The sequence below is a fragment of the Sus scrofa genome, chromosome 1 (assembly GCF_054392235.1).
Source record: "Sus scrofa isolate SSC_HxYL_T2T_F1_AM1 chromosome 1, Sscrofa_HxYL_maternal_Yorkshire_Landrace_v2.0, whole genome shotgun sequence".
NCBI classification, from domain to species: Eukaryota; Metazoa; Chordata; class Mammalia; order Artiodactyla; family Suidae; genus Sus; species Sus scrofa.
The window spans coordinates 118,066,400-118,089,515 of record NC_139383.1 but is presented as its reverse complement, the minus strand read 5'-3'; the positions used below and the strand labels follow the sequence as shown (position 1 = coordinate 118,089,515).

General features: G+C 40.9%; 1 protein-coding gene across 13 annotated transcripts in view; it reads left to right on the top strand.

Moving 5' to 3' along the window:
* APH1B (aph-1 homolog B, gamma-secretase subunit) overlaps positions 1-23,116 on the top strand; it is a 213,727-nt gene that overhangs the window by 2,318 nt on the left and 188,293 nt on the right. For 7 of the 13 annotated variants that reach the window (XR_014809790.1, XM_021094173.2, XM_084967660.1 and 4 more), the window contains exons 3-4: positions 4,152-4,222; positions 4,987-5,109. Coding sequence is in view for 9 of the 13 variants with exons in the window: in XM_021094173.2 (XP_020949832.1) it covers positions 4,152-4,222; positions 4,987-5,109 (194 nt within the window). In the remaining 4 variants the exon portion in view is untranslated. Of the gene's footprint in view, positions 1-1,836; positions 4,223-4,986; positions 5,110-20,316; positions 20,445-23,116 lie in introns of all 13 variants that reach the window. The other 6 variants (XR_014809786.1, XR_014809788.1, XR_014809784.1 and 3 more) reach the window with 2 other exon arrangements.

The window sequence follows — 23,116 nt, the reverse complement described above, 5'->3', positions numbered from 1 at the left end:
GAATTTATAAGTGCTTCTCAAAGTTCCCATCATAGCTTAGCTGTAACCAAACCGACTAGTACCCATGAGGATGCAGGTTTGATCCCTGGCCTCGCTCAGTGGGTTAAGATCTGGTGTTGCCATGAGCTGTGGTGTAGGTCACAGACGTGGCTCAGAACCTGTGCTGCCGTAGCTGTGGTGTAGGCCAGCGGCTACAGCTCCAATTCAACCCATGGGCTGGGAGCTTCCATATGCTGTGGGTGTGTGCCCTAAAAAGACTAATAAATAAAATAAAACTGTAAGTGCTTCTCTTTGACACTAAAATAGATAATTAGGGCCATTATGCCTTCCATTGTTATGGTGCTAGGGGGAAACGGGTTTGTTTTGTGTATGTCACATGATTTCATGTCCGTAATAGGAAATACATTTAAGAAAACCTATGGGCATGAGTTCCCTTTTTAGACTAGAAAGTAGGTTATCTGTAGGATCCACGAGGACCTCACATGAAACCACTTTGAAACACCGGGCTTGAACTTGGAACCATATCTTCTTTCAGGCAGTCATAAGGTTGGCTCTGATTATGTAGTGAGTCTTAGTTTGTAGAGTGATAAACATGCTGTGTCTTTTCATTTCTGCAAATGAGATAATTAAAACACTTTATGAATTTCATGGATCCAAACAAGACAGAACCTCATAGCATCTGTATAGTAGGCTTCTGATAATTTGTTCTTGCCAGTATGCCAGCCTTCTGTATTTTTTCTTGTTGCTTTTATAACAGATACTGAAATTTAATAATGAAGCAGTTAAAATCACAAGTAGAAAACCAGGAAGTGGCGTTCCCATCATGGCTTGTGGCTCAGTGGTTAATGAACATGACTAGCCATCTTGAGGATGAGGGTTCGATCCCTGTCCTCCATCAATGGGTTAAGGATCCGGTGTTGCTGTGAGCTGTGATGTAGGTTGCAGACACAGCTTGGATCTGGCGTTCCTGTGGCTGTGGTGTAGGCCAGCAGCTACAGCTTCGATTCAACCCCTGGCCTGGGAACCTCCATGTGCTGCAGGTGCAGCCCTAAAAAGACAAAAATAAATAAAAATGAAAACCAGGAACCCATTGCTTAGAAGGAAAAGTTGTATCTTAGAAAAGTTTTAAAAATAAAATTTCCATTAGTTCATGGAAATATTAAAGGGCAACAAAAATCAAAGACAACATTTCAGTTTCTATGGGAATACAGTATCCTTAACAGATGGACATTCAGCTGTGGTTGAATGTTTCTGGTACGAGCAGTTACTACCATTCCAAAATTTAACTAGACCATGTTAAAGTAATGAGACACTCCCTCTTTGTGACCTCTGCCTTATACAGGCAAATGCAGTCTCTGTCACACGGCTGTCATCTTGTCTCTTTGAAGGCTGAACATTCCTCGTGTCTTCACCTGGCCCTCAGAAGTCATGGACGTGGCTTCCAAACCTATTCTGGCCCTGTTCTTTTATGTCAGTGGACACACCCCTTTTTGTAGGCCTGGCGTTTCTCTGAGCTGGGGACACAGCACGGTACCCTGCTGTGGTCAAAGTAGTGCAGAGAGCAGGGCCCTTCCCACCCCTGACTGGGCACCAATCTCTTAGCAGCACAGCCTTGGGGCATGCTGGATTTTCCCATCACCACACCAACACCACTGGCTCCTCTTGGTTTTGCCTTTTCACATATGGTGGTTCTAATTTGAAACAAAGTTAATTTCAGTGAATTTTCACACTTCAGGATTTGTCTTTAGTTACCCTTTGGGACTTGAGGTTCCTAAACCTCACTTACCTGGAGCGACTAAGTGGGTGCCTGATGTTTATCACTATTGTTTCTTCTAGGTTTCCACCTGCAAAGCAACTCCTTATTGGCCCTAACCTAAAGTTCCGAAGGGCTCCAAGCTGAACCTGGGTTTCCATTTTTAATGAGGGCAGTAAGGGCGTAGGGCACCTGCAGAAGGAATTAACAGCATTCAGTCTGCAGAATCTCACGCCAGCAAATTCAGAGAAGCCACTTTGACTTCTGAGGAAACCACGTTTGCTCTTCTGAAAGGACCTTTGGAGATTTGCAAACAAATAGGGCAAATCTGTATTAACAGGTGCCTTTGTTTGCCTTTACAAAATGCATCTGCAACAAGCCTTTGGAATATGGTACAATGTTTTCCTAGCACATTTTAGAAATACTGGATGTTATGTAGTCCTATGTTAAAACAAGTTTGAGAATTACTATGATACTTTATTTATGAATGACATTAATTAGATACATTTAAGTTGCTCCCTTGGGCTTCATTACATTCAAATATAGAAATTTAGGTTTTATCAATATTTTAACTATCTCCACTGCCAAAGTAGGTTTTGAGCTTTAAGGTTCTACCTCTATCAGACTTTGCTATCTGAATTTGGTGCCAAGATTAAAAGGTGAAGAGCTTGCACCAGTTGTTTTACGTATGTGGAATAGAATCAACACATGGAATTGAATCAGGATTTATCATTGCAGTCCAGTGTAAATTTATTTCATGGCTTAGGCCATAGTAACAGTATTTCCTCTCGAATGAATGAATTTTAACTTGCAGCCTGGCAAAGAGTTGCACCGTGAGAAGTTGATGTGTGACCACAAGTGATAGCTCTTTCTATGTTAATTTAAAAAAAATTTACAAGTTATAGTCCCACCTGTTGCCTAAAACATAGAATTTTTTGGCTTGGATTGAAGCTTTTGTAATATAATACAATTGCGTTATAATGCTGATTCCATACATATAAAAATCATTTATAGAAAAAATATTAAGATAACCATTGTTATAATTTCTTAAAAGGCATAGGTCTATTTTTTACAGTTTCTAAAATGGTGCATTTTATTTTTGGCATGGTTGGAAGTCCTTGGGCCAGGGATCGAACCTGTACCTCTGCTGTAACCAGAACCACAGCAGTGACAACACCAGATCCTTAATCCACTGTGCCTCAGGAAAACTCCTGAAAAGATCATTTCTTACTGAGCAGTAGTCTAATGTTTCATTCGAGTATTCATTTTTCTCCCTTTCTGAGGATAGCATTTTATTCTTCCCTGGTTACCTCTTCCATGAAGTCTGATTGGGGATATGAAACAAATCATGTTTAGAATCAGAAGACAATATGATTAAATATCCATGTGAGAGTTCAGACCATCAGTAGTGTAGGATTTAAGAGGAAGGAGAGATGATGCGAGTGATTATCAATCATTGATAAAGATGGCTTTTCTTTGAGAAATTGTTGCTTGAACACGATGTTGAAGAATGAGTACCATTTAGGTTCCGTGGCGCAGAAGGTAGAAGGGAGGGTGGCAGAGTAAGTGTAATGCAGGTGGAGGTGCAGCAAAGTACAAAAGATGTGGAGCTGAAGGTACAGTACTTTGGGAAGAGGAAAAATTCAGAGTGGTAGATGCCTTAGAATATTGAATTAATACTAAACTCAGTCATAAGTATTGCTTTCTTTTTCATATTAAACTCAATCCCTGATGGCTTGTTTTCTTCTATTATTTTTTCTCTTCTTCATGAATGTCAGATAAAAGGTAAAAGTTGGTTGGAAATTTTGGTTGATTTTAGTTAATTGAAAAGTTGCTGGATTTGTTTAAGTGGATTATATTTTTTTTCTATTTTGTTTTATTGCCTTTTGAGAGCCGCACCTGTGGCATATGGAGGTTCCCGGGCTAGCGGTCAAATCAGAGCTGTAGCCGCTGGCCTGCACCACAGCCATAGTAATGCCAGATCCTTAACCCACTGAGCAAGGCCAGGGGATCAGACCTGCATCCTCATGGATGGTAGGCAGATTCATTTCCACTGAGCCACGACAGGAACTCCAGATTTTATTTTATTTTATTCTATTCGATTTTAGTTTGGTTTGGTTTTAGGCTCTGATCAGATCAGAGACACAGCCTTGAACTAAATAAGCCACAGCTGTGATAATGCTGGATCCTTAACCAGCTGTGCCGGGCCAGGGATCTAACCCACTTCCCAGTGCTCCCAAGATGCTGCTGATCCCATTGCACCACAGCAGGAGCGCCTTAAGTGGATTTTAGATTTAGAGTATTACCTCCTTAAAAGCCTATGTATGTGGATTTTAAAATCTTATGTATTTTTCTGTTATTCTACTTTAAAAAAATTATCTGTGTGGTTTTATTTTAGAAAGGCCAGTGAAGGTTTGAAGAGTTTAAACCCAGATGAGACAGCACCCTCTATGCGATTGCTGGCTTATGGTAAGTTAGAAGTGCATAGTGTCATTGAGGGAAAAAAAATCAGGCTTGGCATAAAAGCCGTTTTTATCTCTTACATCTTTAGAGATTTCAGGTAGTATTTTACTACTGCCTTGGCCTATTGGTGTACATTGTCTATTTTTCTAGCTTTCCAGGGCCCTTATGTAAAGGAAAGTTATTGCAGGTGACCTTTATCTGTGTGTCCATTAAATAGACAATTAGGTTTTTGAACATGTATATACTCCAGTTAAAAATTTCTAAATAGTGTTACTGTTATCTTCTCTGGGTGGTTACCATGACTTTGGCCTTGCTGGGCAAACTCTTCCCAGAGTGTATTTTTCTTTTAGAATTGGCTTTAAAGATTGGACCCAGGGCCCTATGTTGGGTCACCCAGCTTGACCCAGGATCCCTCCTTGCAATATGGTCACCCCTTGAGCTCAGTTGCATCCAGCTTAATTCTCCAAATTCTGTTCTCATCCTTCTGCCTTCCCTATGGCTTCTGAGCCTTTCTGAATCTCTTGCTCTTCCTCTTCATTTCTCTGCTACAGTTCACTATCCATTTCCTGTCCTCTTTTTCCCCCGTCTTCTCTGGGTTCATCATTGAGTCAAGCACTAGCCTTTTCTGAGCCAGCTTTCTCCACTGCTTCTCCTACCTCCTGTGCACCCCTTTTTCCTGCAACAAAATAGTGTTCCCTAGTCCTTGGACATTTGATTTGGAGAATATCATAGCATGCATCAGGTTTAACAGTGTTTTCCTTCCTCTTTAGTTTCTGGCCTGGGCTTTGGAATCATGAGTGGAGTATTTTCCTTTGTGAATACCCTGTCTGACTCCTTGGGGCCGGGCACGGTGGGCATTCATGGAGACCCTCCCCAGTTCTTCCTAAATTCAGGTATGTGTCTCGTAGTTGTGAATATTCAGGCTTCTCGTCTAAGTGATCATCCTTAATGGAGTTCCCTGGCTTAGTAATTCCAGTGAATAAAAATTTATTTTATACTTTCCAAAGACAAGATACTGTTAGACACTGTGTAAGAAAGGACCTAGGAAAATTAGAGTATTTTAGAATTTTATATTACTTTTTTATTTTGGCTACGCCTACAGCATGTGGAAGTTCCCAGACCAGGGATCGAACGCACACTACAGCAGTCACCTGAGCTACAGCATTGACAGTGCTAATCCTTAACCTGATCCGCCACGAGAGAACTCCATTTTAGAATTTTAGAGTGGAATTTACCTTGCATAAAATTTATTTTTTCTGTTACAATAATGTTGCTGTATAGTTCATATAAGTGAATTTTTGCAGACTATTTGTTTTTTTTTTTAATTAGTAGTTTATCTTTAGTATAAGCCCTAATCTTGAGTTCATTTGTCATCCTGGCTGTTTTGGGGGATAGGAAGTATAATTTAATCTTGAAATTGGGAGGGGAAAAATAGTTCTTATTTAATGTGAGGTAAAGTTGTATCTCTAAAAGTGTATATTTAGGGAGTTCCCTTGTAGTGCAGTGGGTTAAGGATCCAGTGTTGCCACAGCTGTGGCGCAAGTTCAATCCCTGGCCCAGCAATTTACACATGCCATGGGGTTGGCCAAAAAAGAGTTGTATATTTAAACATAAATATCAAACTATAACAACCCATCTTCCCTGTTCCTTAAGAACTGGAACAGTAGCAGGAACTTAGAGTCACTTTCTCCTCCTCACTCCTCCCCCACAGGTAACCATTGCTCTGATTTTGTGTTAAGTCCTTGGGTTAGCCAGGTCTGAAATTTAGGTGTTTTGTTTGTTTGTTTTATTGGTGTGTGTGTGTGTGTATGTGTAGAGCCATGCTGTGCAGCAGCTTGATATGGGATCCCCAGACCTTGGATCGAACTCAGGCTACAGTGCCAAGTCATAACCGCTAGGCCACCAGGGAATTCCCTGAACGTTAGGTTTTTAACACATATGGATATTTTACTTTCATATATGTATCTGAAAACAGTTAATATTTAGTTTTCCTGTTTTTGGACATTTAAAAATAAATTCTATATTCTAAAAAAAAGAAATAGGAAAAAATTAATAGGTGAATTGACCTTTATCCAAAAATAGAGGTAAAGGGACCAACCCATTTCAAACTGCTTTTTTGTCCACCAGATACACTGTCCTCATGATGCAGTGGTCACACATTTGAGAGTTGACAATGTGCATAATTAACACAAGAGCTCCCCTAAATTCCACAAGAAGAATCTTGTGAAAACATAGTTTTTGGGAGTTCCTGTCGTGGCTCAGTGGTAATGAACCCAACTAGGATCCATGAGGACTCGGGTTCGATCCCCAGCCTTGCTCAATGGGTTAAGGATCCAGTGTTGCCATGAACTATGGTGTAGGTGGCAGACTCAGCTTGGATCCTTTGTTGCTGTGGCTGTGGTGTAGGCTGACAGCTGTAGTTCCATTTCAGCCCCTAGCCTGGGAACCTCCATATGCCATGGATGCAGTCCTAAAAAAAAAAAAAAAAAAAAAAAAGCGAAAATAAAAACATAGTTTTTGGAAGTCCCACTTAATTTTTTGTCTTCACAAGTTATATTGTTGAAATAAGTGACCCAATGCATATATTCTTTTCATTAAATCCTATAAAATTGGATTGTGATGATCATTGTACAGCTATAAATGTAACAAATTCATTGAGTAATAAAAAAAATTAAATAAATAAATCACCATTAACGTCTTTACTAAAGTGATTTCCCTCTCCAAGGAGCTTATCTTTAGAGAGAATAAGACCAAAACATTGCTTAAGCATTTTAATGCTGTTTAAGATGATAATAGAAAAGATATAAGGAGGTGTGACTAAGGTAAAATAAACAGTTGCTGCGGTTGTTGAGACATCCTGCATGTTGTAGTGATCCCCAAACCCAGTGGACACTTGTTCATCATTTCATTTCAGGCCTTGGTATCTATCCCCTGTCTAGATGACTACCACTAACACCCCAACTGATTAGTCTTTCCTCAACACACTTTCCATGGGACTCTATCATGCATACAGCCCTCAAACAAATCTTCCCTGTACAAGAATGTATAATGGCTTTGCAAGGCCAGCAGTATGATAAAGTCAAGGACCTTCACATCTGGCTACAAGTTAGAGGATGGGGAAGTATGTTAATGGGTCATACTTATTTTGTGGTGCCTCTGACATAGCAAATTATCTTCCTTTTAAACATTCCATAATTAGAATATTACAATTAATATTACCTAATTATGAGTATTAGGTTTTTATTTTAAGATAAAAAAATATATTTATTTATTTATTTTTGGCCTTGCCCATGGCACGTGGACGTTCCTGGGCCGGGGACTGAATCTGCTCCACAGCAGGAATCCAAGACACTGCAGTGGCAACGCCAGATCGTTAGTCCACTGTGCCACAGGGAACTTGAGTATTAGGTTTTTAGAACGACTGTGATACTAATAGCTAAAATCTGTCAGCGTCCAATATAAATTAATGAAACATAACCAGGAGGGGGCGTTACTACTACAGTTTTCTATATTTTCTTAAATCTGTCCCCTGTTGCATAAGCACTTTTCTTTTGGTTCTCATATAGCAGTCTCCTAATGGAACTTACTTTTCTACCAGCTTCTTTCACTAGATGGTGCTAATTCCCTTTAGTGAGCAAGGCTGTTTTCCTAACATTGGCTTAAAATGATTCTTTAGAAGACAGTCAAAAATGTGCTAGCAGTGTGGGGATTGTATACATGACTTCTATAAATTCAGGTGAGTTTATAGAAGGATCTGATGTAGATGCGGCTCAGATCCTGTGTTGCCGTGGTTGCAGCATAGGCTGAAAGCTGCAGCTCCTTTTCAACCCCTAGCCTGGGAACTTCCATGTGCTGCATGTGTGGCCCTAATAAAAATGAAAAAAAAAATTGGAAGTAGGCAATGCTTATGGAGAATGTGTGGAGACTTAAAGGATGAGTGGGGGTAGACAGGCAAAGCAAGGGGATCGCCAGGGACGAGAGTTCCAGGTGGAAGGAAGAGGTCCTCCTTGTAGTCCTGGAGGTAAGAAAGATGGTTGTTCGCTGGGCAGAGGAAGAACTGGACTTCCATCTAACTCTCAATTTCCTCATCTTTCAGCAGTGGCAAAAATAATACCTAGCTCAGGGTTGTAAAGAAATAAATGAAATTAGAGAGTATATATTTAAGGGCTGTATAAATTATAAAATGGCCTAAAGGTAGAGAATTTGATTCGCGTAGACTAGAGTTCAGAGAGAGGCTAATTTCTCTAATTTATGTGTTATCGAAGTTTATCCCTCTGAATTGCCTCCTTTATGTTTCAGTAGAAAAATGTCTTTAGTACTCAATAAGGATAGCTGATATTTTATTTCAAAACTTCCGCAAACCATTTCATTTAGAGTATATTTTCTTGGCAGTGCTCTTATCTAGGTAAGGTTTTAAACTTTCGAGCTGCTAAACCTTATACTAGGAGAAATCATTGTGAGTCAGACCACACATGGAGTACTGTGCTCAGTGCTGAGCCTTTGATTTAATAGGAAAATTGAAAAACTGAAGCTGATGTAGAAGAACATTGTCAGTGTGGTGAGAATTCTAGAAGCTGTGCTTGAAGGAAAGAGTGATATTGAGCTTGAAGGAAATTAAAAGGGGAATATGGGAGATTCCATTTTTGTCCATATTTGTCATTCCACTGTGATAGAATTATACATCCAGACTCTTGCATGGTCTTAGGGTGACTGTAACAGCCTACCTCTGACGTTGAGCTCAGTCCTATGACATTAATTGGCCAAATAGTGACTGTAAGACACTAGTTAGATATAAGTGGATGTAAGTCAGAAGCTTAAAAATCCATGTGCATGGTTGGGCCTGCCCTCTTGGGCTCTGGGCATGTGCCAGAGAACAGGCCCCACATGGTTAGTGCCCACTTACTGGACCACAGAATGAATGAATATAGGGCAGACCGGGGCTCAACCTTCAATGAGAAGCCAGACCCAGCTGAACCCAGCCTCACTTCATCAGCCAAAGCACAGTCTTCCTATAGACCAATGAGCCTGAGAATGAATCCTTGCTGTAACCCAGTTCTTTTCATTCATTCACTTTTCTTCCCCCACAATGTTTTAAATATAATCTCTATAGTGTGGCAGCTTGGTAAACATTTGGACTTTTGAGAAAAAGCACTCTGTATGCAAGGCTATCTCAAATAACTACCAACTCCAAAGTGGCAGAGAAACTATAACATTTTTAACCCCACAGAGAAAATGACCGACAGTAGCGCTTCATGTGCAATTCTTATCCTTTTCTGAATTTGTTAGAATCTTAATTTCTTACAATAAATTATCACAACTATCATGGCTTATGACACAAGGATAGTCCATATGCTGTAATATATCACTGATTTTGTCACAAATACATATTTTCATATCAGTAGTGTCATAGTCTTCAGCTGCTCAAATAATTGAGAATGGAAAATTATACTTTTGCAATGTCCTGTCCCCAGGCCTTGGCCTATTAAAGGCTTCAAGGTAGTCTTTTTTTTTTTTTTTTTTTTGTGGTCTTTTTGCCTTTTCTAGGGCTGCTCCCATGGCATATGGAGATTCCCAGGCTAGGGGTCTAATTGGAGCGGTAGCCGCCAGCCTACACCACAGCTCACGGCCCCGGATCCTTAACCCACTGAGCAAGGCCAGGGATCGAACCCGAAACCTCATGGTTCCTAGTTGGATTCGCTAACCACTGTGCCACGACGGGTACTCCTTAAGATAGTCATCTTTAGGCTACAAACAGGCAGCTCAGTGGTTTGCTTGACAGAGTCTGGCTGAGAGAATGACACAGGCTGTGACTCTTCCACACATGTTCTGGCTCTCCCGCTGAGGCACTTACGTCTGTTTTACCCCGTGGCTGGGTGGAGAGCCCCTGCTCACTCCTTTGCAGCTCAGGCAGCCTCATGCCCATGCATCTCTTCAGGCCTTATGTTGTCTTCACATGTGAATTGGTCCTTTTCTTCATCTATTGCTACCTTTAAGTTTTGGTATTTTTGGTATTTGGTTTCTTTAGTGAATCATACAGAGAGAATTTTTTTTTTTTTTTACAGCTGTGATGAGCAGGATACTACCCTGTAAAGGTGACTTGCATTGGGAGTTCCTGTTGTGGCTCAACGGTTAATGAGCCCAACTAGTATCCATGAGGACTCGGGTTCGATCCCTGGCCTCACTCAGTGAGTTAAGGATCTGGCATTGCTGAGAGCTGTGGTGTAGGTCGCAAACGCGGCTCAGATCTCCTCTTGCTGTGGCTGTGGTGTAGGATGGCGGCTGCAGCTCCATTTCTACCCCTAGCCTGGGAATCTCCATATGCCATGAGTGCAGCTCTAAAAAAAAAAAAAAAAGAATTGGTAATATTTAAGCATATACAACCACAAGCTTATTAAATTTTATTTAGCATGAAAAAAGACAAAAAGGAGACTTGCATTGGGAAAAAGTAATGTTTTGAGTCTTCTTTAGTATAGTCTCTTCATTCATTTAGTCCCATAGGAATATATGTTTACCACTACATCCAATGTTTATAATTTCTTTTTTTTGTCTTTTTGCCATTTCTAGGGCCGCTCCCGCGGCATGTGGAGGTTCCCAGGCTAGGGGTCCAATCGGAGCTGTAGCCACCAGCCTACGCCACAGTCACAGCAATGCGGGATCTGAGCTGCATCTGCGACCTACACCACAGCTCACAGCAACGCCAGATCCTTAACCCACTGAGCAAGGCCAGGGATCGAACCTGCAACCTCATGGTTCCTAGTCGGATTCGTTAACCACTGAGCCACAGTGGGAACTCCCAATGTTTATAATTTGAAAGAAAAAAAAAAAAAACAATCCCATCTTCAGCTTTATTGAGCCTGGCTTTCCTAGGCAACCTCAGCTTTATCCTCTGCACCTCCATGGCTGTGCTGGGGTGGGAGGTAGAGGGTGGGGTGGCAGGGTGCTGGAGTCCTGGCCTTTACCGACCCATTCTGTGCCCACCTCTCACTAAGGATGCCGTCACTACTTGTACCAGCTCACTCTGCTACCTCTGCACAGCTCTTTTGAAGACACTCACATGTTCACGTCAGGGCTGCTGCATTGCACAGTTTCTGGGGGAGTTACACTGTAACATTTTTCATTGGTATACTCCGAGGTTTTCCAGAATTATTCCTTGAACACCTCTTAGCCAAATTTCCCCAAAGCATACTTTTCTCTTTTCATTTTTTAAAGTTTTCTTGAGGTATAGTTGCTTTAGTGTTGTGGTAATTTCTGCTGTAAAACACAGTGATTCAGGTATACATGTTCACATATCCATTCTCTTTCAGATTTCTTTTCCTACCTAGCATACTTTTCTCATACACATAAATGTTTAAAAACCTTCATGGTTCTTTTAAAGGATCAATCAATCTCAAGGTCTATTTTAAGGGCTATATCTATTAGATTTTATCATCTTTTTCATTCTAAAATTCTTCAGCAGACATTTACTGGAATATTTTGATTTGCAGAGATCTACTTGAATATTTAAATCTTGAGATTGAAATGCTTTGTTTCACATGGTAGGCTGCTTTTCCATCTCAGGGGACTTTTTCCTTACATTTGGTGGAACGATGATTTGAAATACTGCTGAGAATTCCTCAGCATTTCTGGAGAACAGAAGACAGTGGCACAGCATCTTTAAAGCTTCCTCTTTCTCAGACCAAGAACCTTGGAGTAATTCTTGATTCTTCTGTTTTTCTCGTAACCCACATCTAATCCAACTGCAGACCTTAGCCCCAGCTTCCATTTAAATCTCTATCCAAGTTCTTACGGGCTTAGTTTTGCTTTATATAGGGCATCAGGAATAGATGGTTTGAGAGCTGGTTTGGAGCAAACATTTATAGAAAATGTACATCTGATGGTGCCGAAACTATTCCAGGGCAGAGACAGACATGGAAAGATCTTAGTTAATTTCTTGAAGTCAATGAAGCGTTAACACAAAGCAGTAGAATCCTGAGAGCCCACACTCACTGCCCTCGGCCAGGAGGTGCATTCCCCATTAAGGAACTGCACCCCAGGTTCCTGTGAGCACTGCCTTAGACTCTGTGCTCCTCGTGACAGTTCCAGCCACTGATTTTTGGTGTAGATTGTTATGTGACATTTTTGTGATAATGGTTGACCTCCATAGAAAGTTTCAGATATCTTTTCGTGTACCACACATGGAAAAGAAAAGTTGACTTGCGCTTCTTCAAAAGAGCCTTCCTAGGCTTAGCAAGCAGGAGCTCGAGTAGGGTTTCTCAACCTCGTTACTATGGACATTTGGGGTCAGGTTATTCTTTTTGCGGGGGCTGCACTCGTGGCATATGGAAGTTCCCAGGCTAGGGTTTGAATTGAAAACTACAGCTGCCAGCTTATGCCACAGCCACAGCAGCGCAGGATCTGAGCTATAGCTCCCGGCAACACCGGATACCCGACCCACAGAGCGAGGCCAGGGATCCAGCCCACATCCTCATGGATACTAGTCAGATTCGTTTCTGCTGCACCACAACGAGAACTCCCAGAGTCAGATTATTCTTTGTTGGGGGGTTGCTGTCTTGTGTATTGTAGAGTTTTAAGCAGCATCCCTGGCTTCTCTCCACTAGATGCCAGAAGCACTCCACCCCTAAAAGTGTCTACAGACATTGACAAGTGCCCTCGGGGAGCAGAATCACCCCCACTTGATTTAAAAGTTCAGATTTCCAGATTTGGGTTCAGTTTTAAAAGGAATTTTCCCTTGGTGGCTGTTTTTATGAACTAAGCTCCTAAATTAGAAGTATTTGAAGTGACTTCTATGAAATCTGCTTTTTCATTGCACAGGGGACTCAATGGAACAACGTCTAAGGGGCTTCCCAACACTGATTCTCCTCTCTGATGGGCTAATTTGAGATGAGAATTTCATCATTCTTCAACATCTGGGGGGGGGGGGCAGCTGTAAACATTAGCATCCTATCCTTGGTAGTCTGGCTCATGAGCATCCTTCAGGAGTATTTTCATAAATATGAAATTATATTTCATATTGTTATATCCAGTTATGGTCAGCTTGCTTTCAGGACATTTTCTTTTTGATCTGATTGGTATTAAGGGACAGTACTATGTCTTCCTTGTGGCTTTGTAGTATGAGATGGTTTTCAAAATGTCTTATTTTAATCTGGGAGAGTGTGGTAATAGATGTAAATCTACATAAGCTAGGTCACAGAATTCCATTACATTTTTTTTTTTAACTGAAAGTTTTTTTTTTGTTTTGTTTTTTTTTAATATTTTGGCCATGTCTGCAACATGTGGAAGTTCCTGGGCCAGGGATCAAACCTGTACCACAGCAGTGGCAATGCCAAATCCTTAATCACTAGGCTACCAGGCAACCCCTTGAATTCTGTTACCTTTTTCAGAAGCAAAAATTTAAAGTTAAATCGTTTAGGGAAAGGCATTTTCAGAAACACTAGTTTAGCCCCAGGGCCTGATGCCTACTCAGGCTGGGTGATTGGTGATCTCTCAAGGGTCTGGAGAGTTTCTGCAGCCAAGAGGGATGGAGGAGAGTCTTTCACTTCACAGAAGCTCGATAGGCTCATTGGTGATCACGTTCTGCCTCTGGGCAGCTGAGGCTAGGCCTGGGTTTTAGGATGTCGTCCCCTGTCTGTTGGTGCCACCACCCAGCAGCAGCCCTTGGTGCTCTCTGGAGGTACTGTAGAGTCGTCAGGAGAAGCCCCGTGAGAGGAAATTCCATGGATCCTATATTAGAATCAGTAGCTATATTAGGCTGTAGTCTTTGCAAGGACAGAGAGACAGATACCAGGAATCAGTGGGAGAGGGACAAGTGTGGAAATAAAGATATTTATGAATCTGTGTCCTAGAGTGTTTGGGCTGTGCTCAGGAAGGGTTCAAGAACCAGATAGTAAGTATAGCCTAAGTATACACTTTGCTTAGAAATAGGTTAGACTGAAACATTCTCTATCAAGAGAATTTGTAAAAGCTTATTAGAAGAGGAAATCACCGTCAAACTAGAAATTACAATTTCACAAACGTGTACAATACTTATCAGAGCTGTTCAGTTTTTTTTTTTGTCTTTTTTTTTTTTTTTTGTCTTTTTTTGCTATTTCTTGGGCCGCTCCCGCGGCATATGGAGGTTCCCAGGCTAGGGGTCGAATGGGAGCTGCAGCCACCGGCCTACGCCAGAGCCACAGCAACGCGGGATCCGAGCCGCGTCTGCAACCTACACCACAGCTCACGGCAACGCCGGATCGTTAACCCACTGAGCAAGGGCAGGGATCGAACCCGCGACCTCATGGTTCCTAGTCGGATTCGTTAACCACTGCGCCACGACGGGAACTCCAGAGCTGTTCAGTTTTATGACTCTTGTTGCAAAGCATTAGAAATTATGGAAGCTCTTTTTATTAATCTGGATTATAAAATGTTGATATTCTTAGGGTTACCTTAGGAAGTTTTTTCCTACTTCTAAGAATATTAGAACAAAGCAAATTTTTGTGTTAGAGTCACTGAAGGACTTGAGAATTTTGTACATTTAGAAACACGAAATGAGAAAAGTTTAATAATTAAAAGATAGTACCCTAAGATGATATTAGCAAATTTTCATTTCTCGTTAGAGTTAATTCCATCTACTGGGAGTGTCAAAATGGTATGTCTGTCACTCTAGTACTTGCACATGTCAGAAGAGTTTAGACATCCAGGTCTCAATTTCAGCTGGACCTGTAACCCAATGCAGAGCGAAATAACAAATCCCAGGAATCTAAATATCACATGGTAATAGTAAAGGCTTATGACCATAGAAGCCATTCAGAAAATAGTGCTAGCTGAATAAATAAGCAGTCAAGTAGGAATACATCATGTTTTAATAAATGTTTGATGGATCTCCTTTAGATATTGTGTTAATATAACAGTAAACTGAGGAGTTCCCTGGTGGCTCAGTGGGTTAAGGACCTGGTGTAGTCACTGCTGAGGTGCAGGTTCGATCCTGGCCCAGGAACTTTTGCCTGTTGCTGGTGCAACCAAAGAAAACAAAACAGTAAACTAAAAAGATGGGCAAAATTCCATGAGGCTGTTTTGTGTATAGTAATAGCCCCAGTTCTTGGCCCATAGTGGGCACTGAATAAATCTTTGTATGGATTAACGAAAGGGGAAGAAGAATAAATACAAGGGTAATACAATATCAGAGGAAGAAAGAATAAACAAGAATGAAGAAGAGTGCATTTAAAACAGAGTACCCAGAAAACTTGGGTAAATGTGGTAATTGCTTGCTGCTTTGCTCCACTTACCCACCTGTTAGTACAGCTCACTAAATTAAAGGTTCTGGCTTATTCTTCTTTGAATCTGGAGACCATAGCACATAGTCTGTGCTGTGGTTTGTTTTGCAAAGCACTGTTCTTTCCTGTGTGTCAACCCTGGGGCAGCATTCACATTTTAGAAATAGAAATAAAGGGAACAAACTCAGAGGGGTTCACTAGCTTGCTCAAAGCCATACTGCAGAGCTGGGGTTTCGACTCAGGATTGTTTGACTCCTGAGCTCAAATGTATCATCTTCAGGCCAGACTCTCCAGGTGCTCAGTAAATGCAGCAGAGCGTTTAAAAAAGAAAAGTAATGGAGCTAGAGACTCTAATCCTGAGTGAAGTAAGTCAGAAAGAGAAAGACAAATACCATATGATATCACTTATATCTGGAATCTAATATATGGCACAAATGAACCTTTCCACAGAAAAGAAATTCACGGACTTGGAGAACAGACTTGTGGTTGCCAAGGAGGGGGAGGAGGGAGTGGAATGGACTGGAAGCTTGGGGTTTATAGGTACAGACTATTGCCTTCAGAATGGATTAGCAATGAGATCCTGCTGTGTAGCACTGGGAACTATGTCTAGTCACTTATGATGGAGCAGGATAATGCGAGAAAAAAGCATGTATATAAGTATGTGTAACTGGGTCACCATGCTGTACAGTAGAAAAAATTGTATTGGGGAAATAACAATTAAAAAAATTAAAAACTAAATAAATAAATAAAAAGAGTATCAGAATGAATTCACCAAGGAGATAGCATTGAGCTAGATGTTAAATAAAAGTAAGATTTGGATGTGGTGAAATGGGCATGGGTGGTGATGAGGGGTAGAGTATCCAGGCAAAAATGATCATCTGTTAAAGTAAAGGAGTTCCTACTGTGGTGTGGTAGGTTAAGGATCTGACCAGGTCCCGGATTGCTGAGGAGCCACAGGTTTGATCCCTGGCTGGCCTGGCACAGTAGGTTAAAGGGTCTCATGTAGGATGCAGCTGTGGCTCAGCAATCCCTGGCTTGGGGACGTCCATATGCCATGGGTGTGCCCATTGGAAAAAAAGTAAAAACGTAGAAGCATAGTATAAATAAGAGTTCTGGTGTTCTGCCACATAGGATATGTTTGAAGATGAGTGAAGGATAGTAGTTTGAGTCTAGGTTGTAGAGGGCCTTGGATGCTAACCAGAGATGCTTGGACTTGACTTTGGAAACAGGATAAATCCATCAAACATCCTTTTTTTTTTTTTTTTTTTTTTTTTAAACCAGGAAAGAGATTTGCAAATAACAATATCCACCTAGAATTTGGTAGAAAGTTCAGGGCTTGAGAACACTTGTCTGAAGCTCACAGAGTAATGCTGTGTTGGATGAGAATAAACTTAAAAGTCCATAAGAGTATTTTTCACTCTAGGACTTGATCATAGGGGATGATTGGCTAGTTTCAGTATTTGTGGTCATGCATAGAGAAAAGGGCCAATATAGCCATGAAAAATAATGCAGGAGGCTGCAAATTAAAAAAAGAGTTTGTCTGAAGTCTTCAGAATTGCAAGTCAAGGGACAGATTTGGGTAACCTTGAAGGAGTGTTCCAAGGAAGAGTAAGGGGCTTATAAAGACAAAAAGCCATAAGGCCTTGCAAGAAATGTGATTGACATAAGTCAGAAAATATTTGTCCTTAAGGAATCACAAGTTGTTTTAGGGTAGGGGTCTGATAAGTCGATAGACTGTCATGAGTTATTTTAGGGTAAGGGTCTGATAGGTGCCTTGAGTTTCTGGCAGGTGTCCTGGATGATGTCATCAGGTCAAAGTCAGATTCTTTCTGGGCTAAGACAGTCCTAAATCATACTTCTTTAATGACTTATCAGCTCCATTTAGAGAGCTCTCTCAGCATTCTGATTTTCACTTCACATGACACATTAATGGTGTCATTGTTTTCTCTTGACATTTGATTGACATGTAGGCTTTAGAAAAACCTTAGAGTGTGAACATTTGTGTCTGTGTAGATTACAGATTCTACCCTGGTCTTTTTTGAAATCCTGGGTGTTTTCAGTCTCAACTCTCCACCGTTAACATAACCATCTATCTTAAAAGAAACTTCCCTTTCCAGGATCACCAATGGGATTAAAATACATCATTTTAGTTTAGTTTACCATTGCCCCAAAGTTTTTTAAAAATTATTTTTACTTTTAATTAAAAAATTTTTTTTCCATGTTTTTAGGGCCTCACCCAAAGTATATGGAGGTTCCCAGTCTAGGGGTCCAATCGGAGCTACAGCTGCCAGCCTACACCACAGCCACAGCAACACCAGATCTGAGCCGTGTCTACAACCTACACCATAGCTCACAGCAACGCTGGATCCTTAACTCACTGAGCGAGGCCCCAGGATAGAACCCGACTCTTCATTGATACTGGTTGGATTCATTAACTGCTGAGCCACAATGGAAACTCCCAAAGTTTTTTTTTTTTTTAATCCCTCTTCTACTTTTAAGTACTTACTGAAATGTTATCACTAGATGTAACAACTTACTTTCCTCCAACCACAACAATTATGTCTTTTAATAGTTTGCCTTTGCCTTTGTGTAAGTGAAATAATGGGTATTTCCCCACAATATGCTCCCCCCCAACATTATATTCTTGAGGTCATTTATATTGTAGAACATAGAGTATTCCATTGTGTGAATACGCTGTAATTTATCCATTCTGGTAAGGATGGACATTCTTTGTTATTAAAACAGAACTGACATAAATATTCTTATATATATCTCCCTGTACAGATATACTAGAGTGTCTCTAGAGCAAAGGTTCTCAAACTTGACCGTACATCTGAATCATTTGAAGGGCAGTTTACACACCGATTGCTGGGTATATTGTGTCAGATTCAGAAGATCTGAGATAGGTTCCAAGGATTTGCATTTCTAACGAGTTCTCAGGTGCTAGTGATCTACTGATTCAAGAACTAACTGCTTCAGGGAGTACAGTCAGCTCTCCATATCTGTGGGTTTTTTGCTTGTGAGTTCAACCAACCACAGATCACAAGTATCCAGGAAAAAAAATACCAGAAATTTTACAAAAGTAAAACTTGTATCAGAGTTCCTGTCGTGGCTCAGTGGAAATGAATCTGACTAGTATCCGTGAGGATGCAGGCTTGATCCCTGGCCTCACTCAGTGGGTTAAGGATCCAGTGCTGCCATGAGCTTGATTGTAGGTTGCAGATGCAGCTCGAATCCTGCATTGCTGTGGCTGTGGTGTAGGCTGGCAGCCACAGCTCCAATTCAACCCCTAACGTGGGAATCTCCATATACCGTAGGTGCGGCCTTTAAAAAGACCAAAAACAAAAACAAAAAAATTGTATTTGCCTGGCCCCAGCAACTGTTTATATAGAATTTACATTATATTTATTGCTATTTTCATAGCATTTGCATTAGGTATTAAAAGTAATCTACGAGTTCCCGTGGTGGCACAGTGGAAATGAATCCGATTAGGAACCATGAGGTTTCAGGTTTGCTGCCTAGCCTCGCTCAGTGGGTTAAGGATCCGGCATTGCCTTGAACTGTGGTGTAGGTCACAGACGCGGCTAGGATCTGGCATTGCTGTGGCTGTGGCTGCGGCTGGCAGCTACAGCTTTGATTAGACCCCTAGCCTGGCAACCTCCATATGCTTCAGGTGCGGCCCTTAAAAAAAAATAACCCAGAGATGATTTAAAGTATAAAGTGGAGGATTACTGTGCACAGGTTCTATGCAAATATTACACTGTTTTATATAACAGACTTGAGCAGCTGCAGGTTTTGGTATCCGTGGGGGGTCCTGGACCCAATCATCCACGGATAAAAAGGGAGAACTATATAGATCTAGCCGTGGAATTGCTGGAGTGAAATAAAGAATACATATTTTCAACTTTACTAGATGATGCTAGATTGTTTGCCTGACAGCAGTTGTGGATGAGAACAGTCAGACTTGACTTTTTGCCAGACTGGTGGGTGTTGATGGTATCTTATTGTGTGGCCAAAAAGGGAAATCTGTATGCCTTTTTTTTCCCCATGTTAAAACTTTCAGAATATGTGGAACTTGCCCATTTTAAGTAAACAGTGTTATCCAGGATGCAGGGAACACACACACACACACACACACACAATATTCCATGTATTCCATAGAAATACCTGTGTGTGCTGATCAAATTGTTTCAGTTGCTTAGAAAGACTCTTAGATAATTATTACAATTGCTAATATTTTTATTCTTTCACTGGCATTAAAAATTCAGGAAGAAATTCCTCTTTAGTGTAACTTGTTTAATCAAATATATTCCTTTTAATTGAGAAAAGTTTCTCTTAATTAGTGCAGAAGGCTAATTTGGAAATAGCTGATTAGATAACACAATAGTTTTATTGCATTCTTAAGAGAAACTCCATGAATGCCAGATCCAAGTTGACTTTTTGTTTCACAGGTTCACATTCTAAAGGAAAAGCTGCTGTAGAACTGGCCTACTCATTCAGAAATGTTGCTTTCAGGAGTTTCCTGGTGGCCTAGCAGGTTAAGGATCTGGCATTGTCACTGCTGTGGCATGAGTTTGATCCCTAACCCGGGAACCTCCTCATGCCCTGTGTGCAGCCAAAAATAAAATAAAATAAAGAAAAGAAAAAAAAGAAAAGAAATGAGAAATGTTGCTTTCAGAGTTATTATTCAAGCAAATTTGTGTCAGGGTCCTGCTTTTGCCAGATAGTGGTTGAACCCTCACAGTCCTGTGGTGTACCGCAAGAGCCTGTGTCCCAGAACTAGGTGTTCAGTGGGCTTTGGGGTCTCTTGTCTGTGTGCCTGGGCCCTAATGGTTGCCACCTGTCTTTCAGCTTTCATGACGTTGGTGATCGTATTGCTGCACATATTCTGGGGCATTGTGTTTTTTGATGGCTGTGAGAAGAAAAAGTGGTACACCCTCCTTGTAGTTCTTCTGACCCATCTGCTGGTATCAGCACTGGTGAGTATTATCACTGTGCTCAGAGTTTTTTGGAGCTCAGGTCCAAATATCTAAAGTGGTAGATTCTACTCTGAATGGAATACATGCTCATGGGAAAATGAGGAAATTCAGAAAGTCGTTTAAAAGAATGAATCAATGATTGGTAGATAAACCATCTAGTCTTTCCACAGAAAGATAACTATTAATTTGTTGTTTGAAGAGTTCTGTTGTGGCTCAATGGAAGTGAATCTGACTAGTATCCATGAGGACACAGGTTCGATCTCTGGCCTCGCCCACTGGGTTAAGGATACAGCGTTGCCACGAGCTGTGGTGTAAGTCGCAGATGCAGCTTAGATCCTGTGTTGCTGTGGCGTAGGCCGGTGGCTACATCTCAGATTCGACCCCTAGCCTGGGAATCTCCATTAGACATGGGTGCCTCCCTAAAAAGACAAAAAAATTGTTGGTTCATCTCATAAGGTTTATTTTGTTTATCTTTTTAAAAATTGAAGTATTGTTGATTTAAGTTAAATTCTGCTATACAGCAAAGTGATTTAGCTATATATGTGTACATTCTTTTCTGTGTTCTTTTCTATTATGGTTTATTTCAAGATATTGAATTTCCCCGTGCTGTACAGTAGGACCTTGTTGTTTATCCATTCCATATATAATGGTTTACATCTGCTAACCCTAAACTCCCAGTCTGTCCTCCCCTCCCCAACCCCCTCTCCCCTTTGGCAACCACAAGTCAGTTCTCTATGTCAGTCCATTTCTGTTTCGTAGATAAGTTCATTTGTGTCATACACACACACACACACACACACACACACACACACACACACACATGTATTTTTTTTTTCTTTTTTGGCCGCCGGGAGGCATATGGAGTTCCCAGGCTGGGGATCAGATCCCAGCCAAAGTTTCAACCTATGCTACAGCTGTGGCAGTGCCAGATCCTTAACCCATTGTGCTTGGCCAGTGTTCAAACCTGTATCCTAGTGCTCCAGAGATGATCCCATTGCACCACAGCAGGAACTCCAGTGTCATATTTGTTTTTGGTTTCAGTTTTGGGTTTTTTTTGGCTGCAGTGTGCAGTGGTTTAATATGGGATCTCATTCCCAGACCAAGGATTGAACCTGGGCCACAGGTGAAAAGCACCAAATCCTAACCACTAGACCACCAGGAAACTCCTTGTTTCATATTTTAGATTCCACATCTGAGTGATATCATATGGTATCTCTTTCTCTGACTTACTTCACTTAGTATGATAATCTCTAGGTACATCTATGTTGCTGCAACTGGCATTATTTGAACTTTTCTGTGGCTGAGTAGCATTCCATTATATATATGTACCACATCTTCTTTATCCATTTATCTGTCAATGGACATTTAGATTGTGTCCATGTCTTCGCTATTGTGAATAATGCTGCTATGAACATATGGGTTCATGTATCTCTTTTTTTGGGGGATGGGCTGTGCCTGCAGCATATGGAAGTTCCTGGGCCAGGTATTGAATATGTGCCATAGCAGCAACCCAAGTCACTGCCATGACAACTGGATCCTTAACCTGCTGCACCACAAGGGAACTCTGCATGTATCTTTTTGAGTTATGGTTTTCTCTAAATGTATGCCCAGGAGTGAGATTGCTGGATCATATGATTCTTCTATTTTTAGTTTTTTGAGGACCTCCGTACTGTTTTCCATAATGGCTGCACCAACTTATATTCCCACCAACAGTGCAGGAGGGTTCCCTTTTTTCTACACCCTCTCTAGCATTTGTTATTTGTAGACTTTTTAATGATGACCAGTCTGACCAGTGTGAGGTGGTACTTCATTGTAGTTTGTAGTTTTGATTTGCACTTCTCTAATAATTAGCAGTGTTGAGCATCTTTTCATGTGCCTATTGACCACCTGTATGTCTTGTTTGGAGAAATGTCTATTTATATCTTCTGCCCATTTTTTAATTCGGTTGTTTGGGTTTTTTGGTTGTTGTTGAGTTATATGAGCTATTTGTCAGTTTTAGAAATTAAATCCCTGTTGGTTGCATCATTTGGAAATATTTTCTCCCAGTCCATAGGTTGTCTCTTCATTTTGTTTATGGCTTCCTTTGCCATACAAAAGCTTGTAAGTTTAATCAGGTCTCATTTATTTTTGTTTTTATTTCTATTGTTTTAGGAGACTGACCTAAGAAAACATTACTGTGACTTATGTGAGAGAGTATTTTTGACTTACTTCTCTTGGTATGATGATCTCTACGTCCATCCATGTTGCTACAATATTATTCATTGTTGGCCTTGTGTTATTGTTTTTAATGGCTGAGTAATATTCCATTGTATGTATGTACCACATCTTCTTTATCTTTTTTTCTGCCAGTGGACACTTAGGTTGCTTCTGTATCTTGGCTGTTGTAGATAGTGCTGCATTGAATATTGGGGTGCATGTATCTTTCCAAATTATGGTTTTCTCTGGATATATGCTCAAGAGTGGGATTACTGGATCATATGGTAGTTCTACTTTTAGTTTTTTCCCCACATTATGGCATGTGGTTGTTCCTGGGCCAGGGATTGAATCCAAGCCACAGCTGTGACCTTTGCCACAGATGTGGTGATGCTGGATCCTTAACCCACCATGCTGGGCTGGAGATTGAACTGGTGCCTCCACAGAGACAAGTTGGATCACTAACCCACTGTGTCACA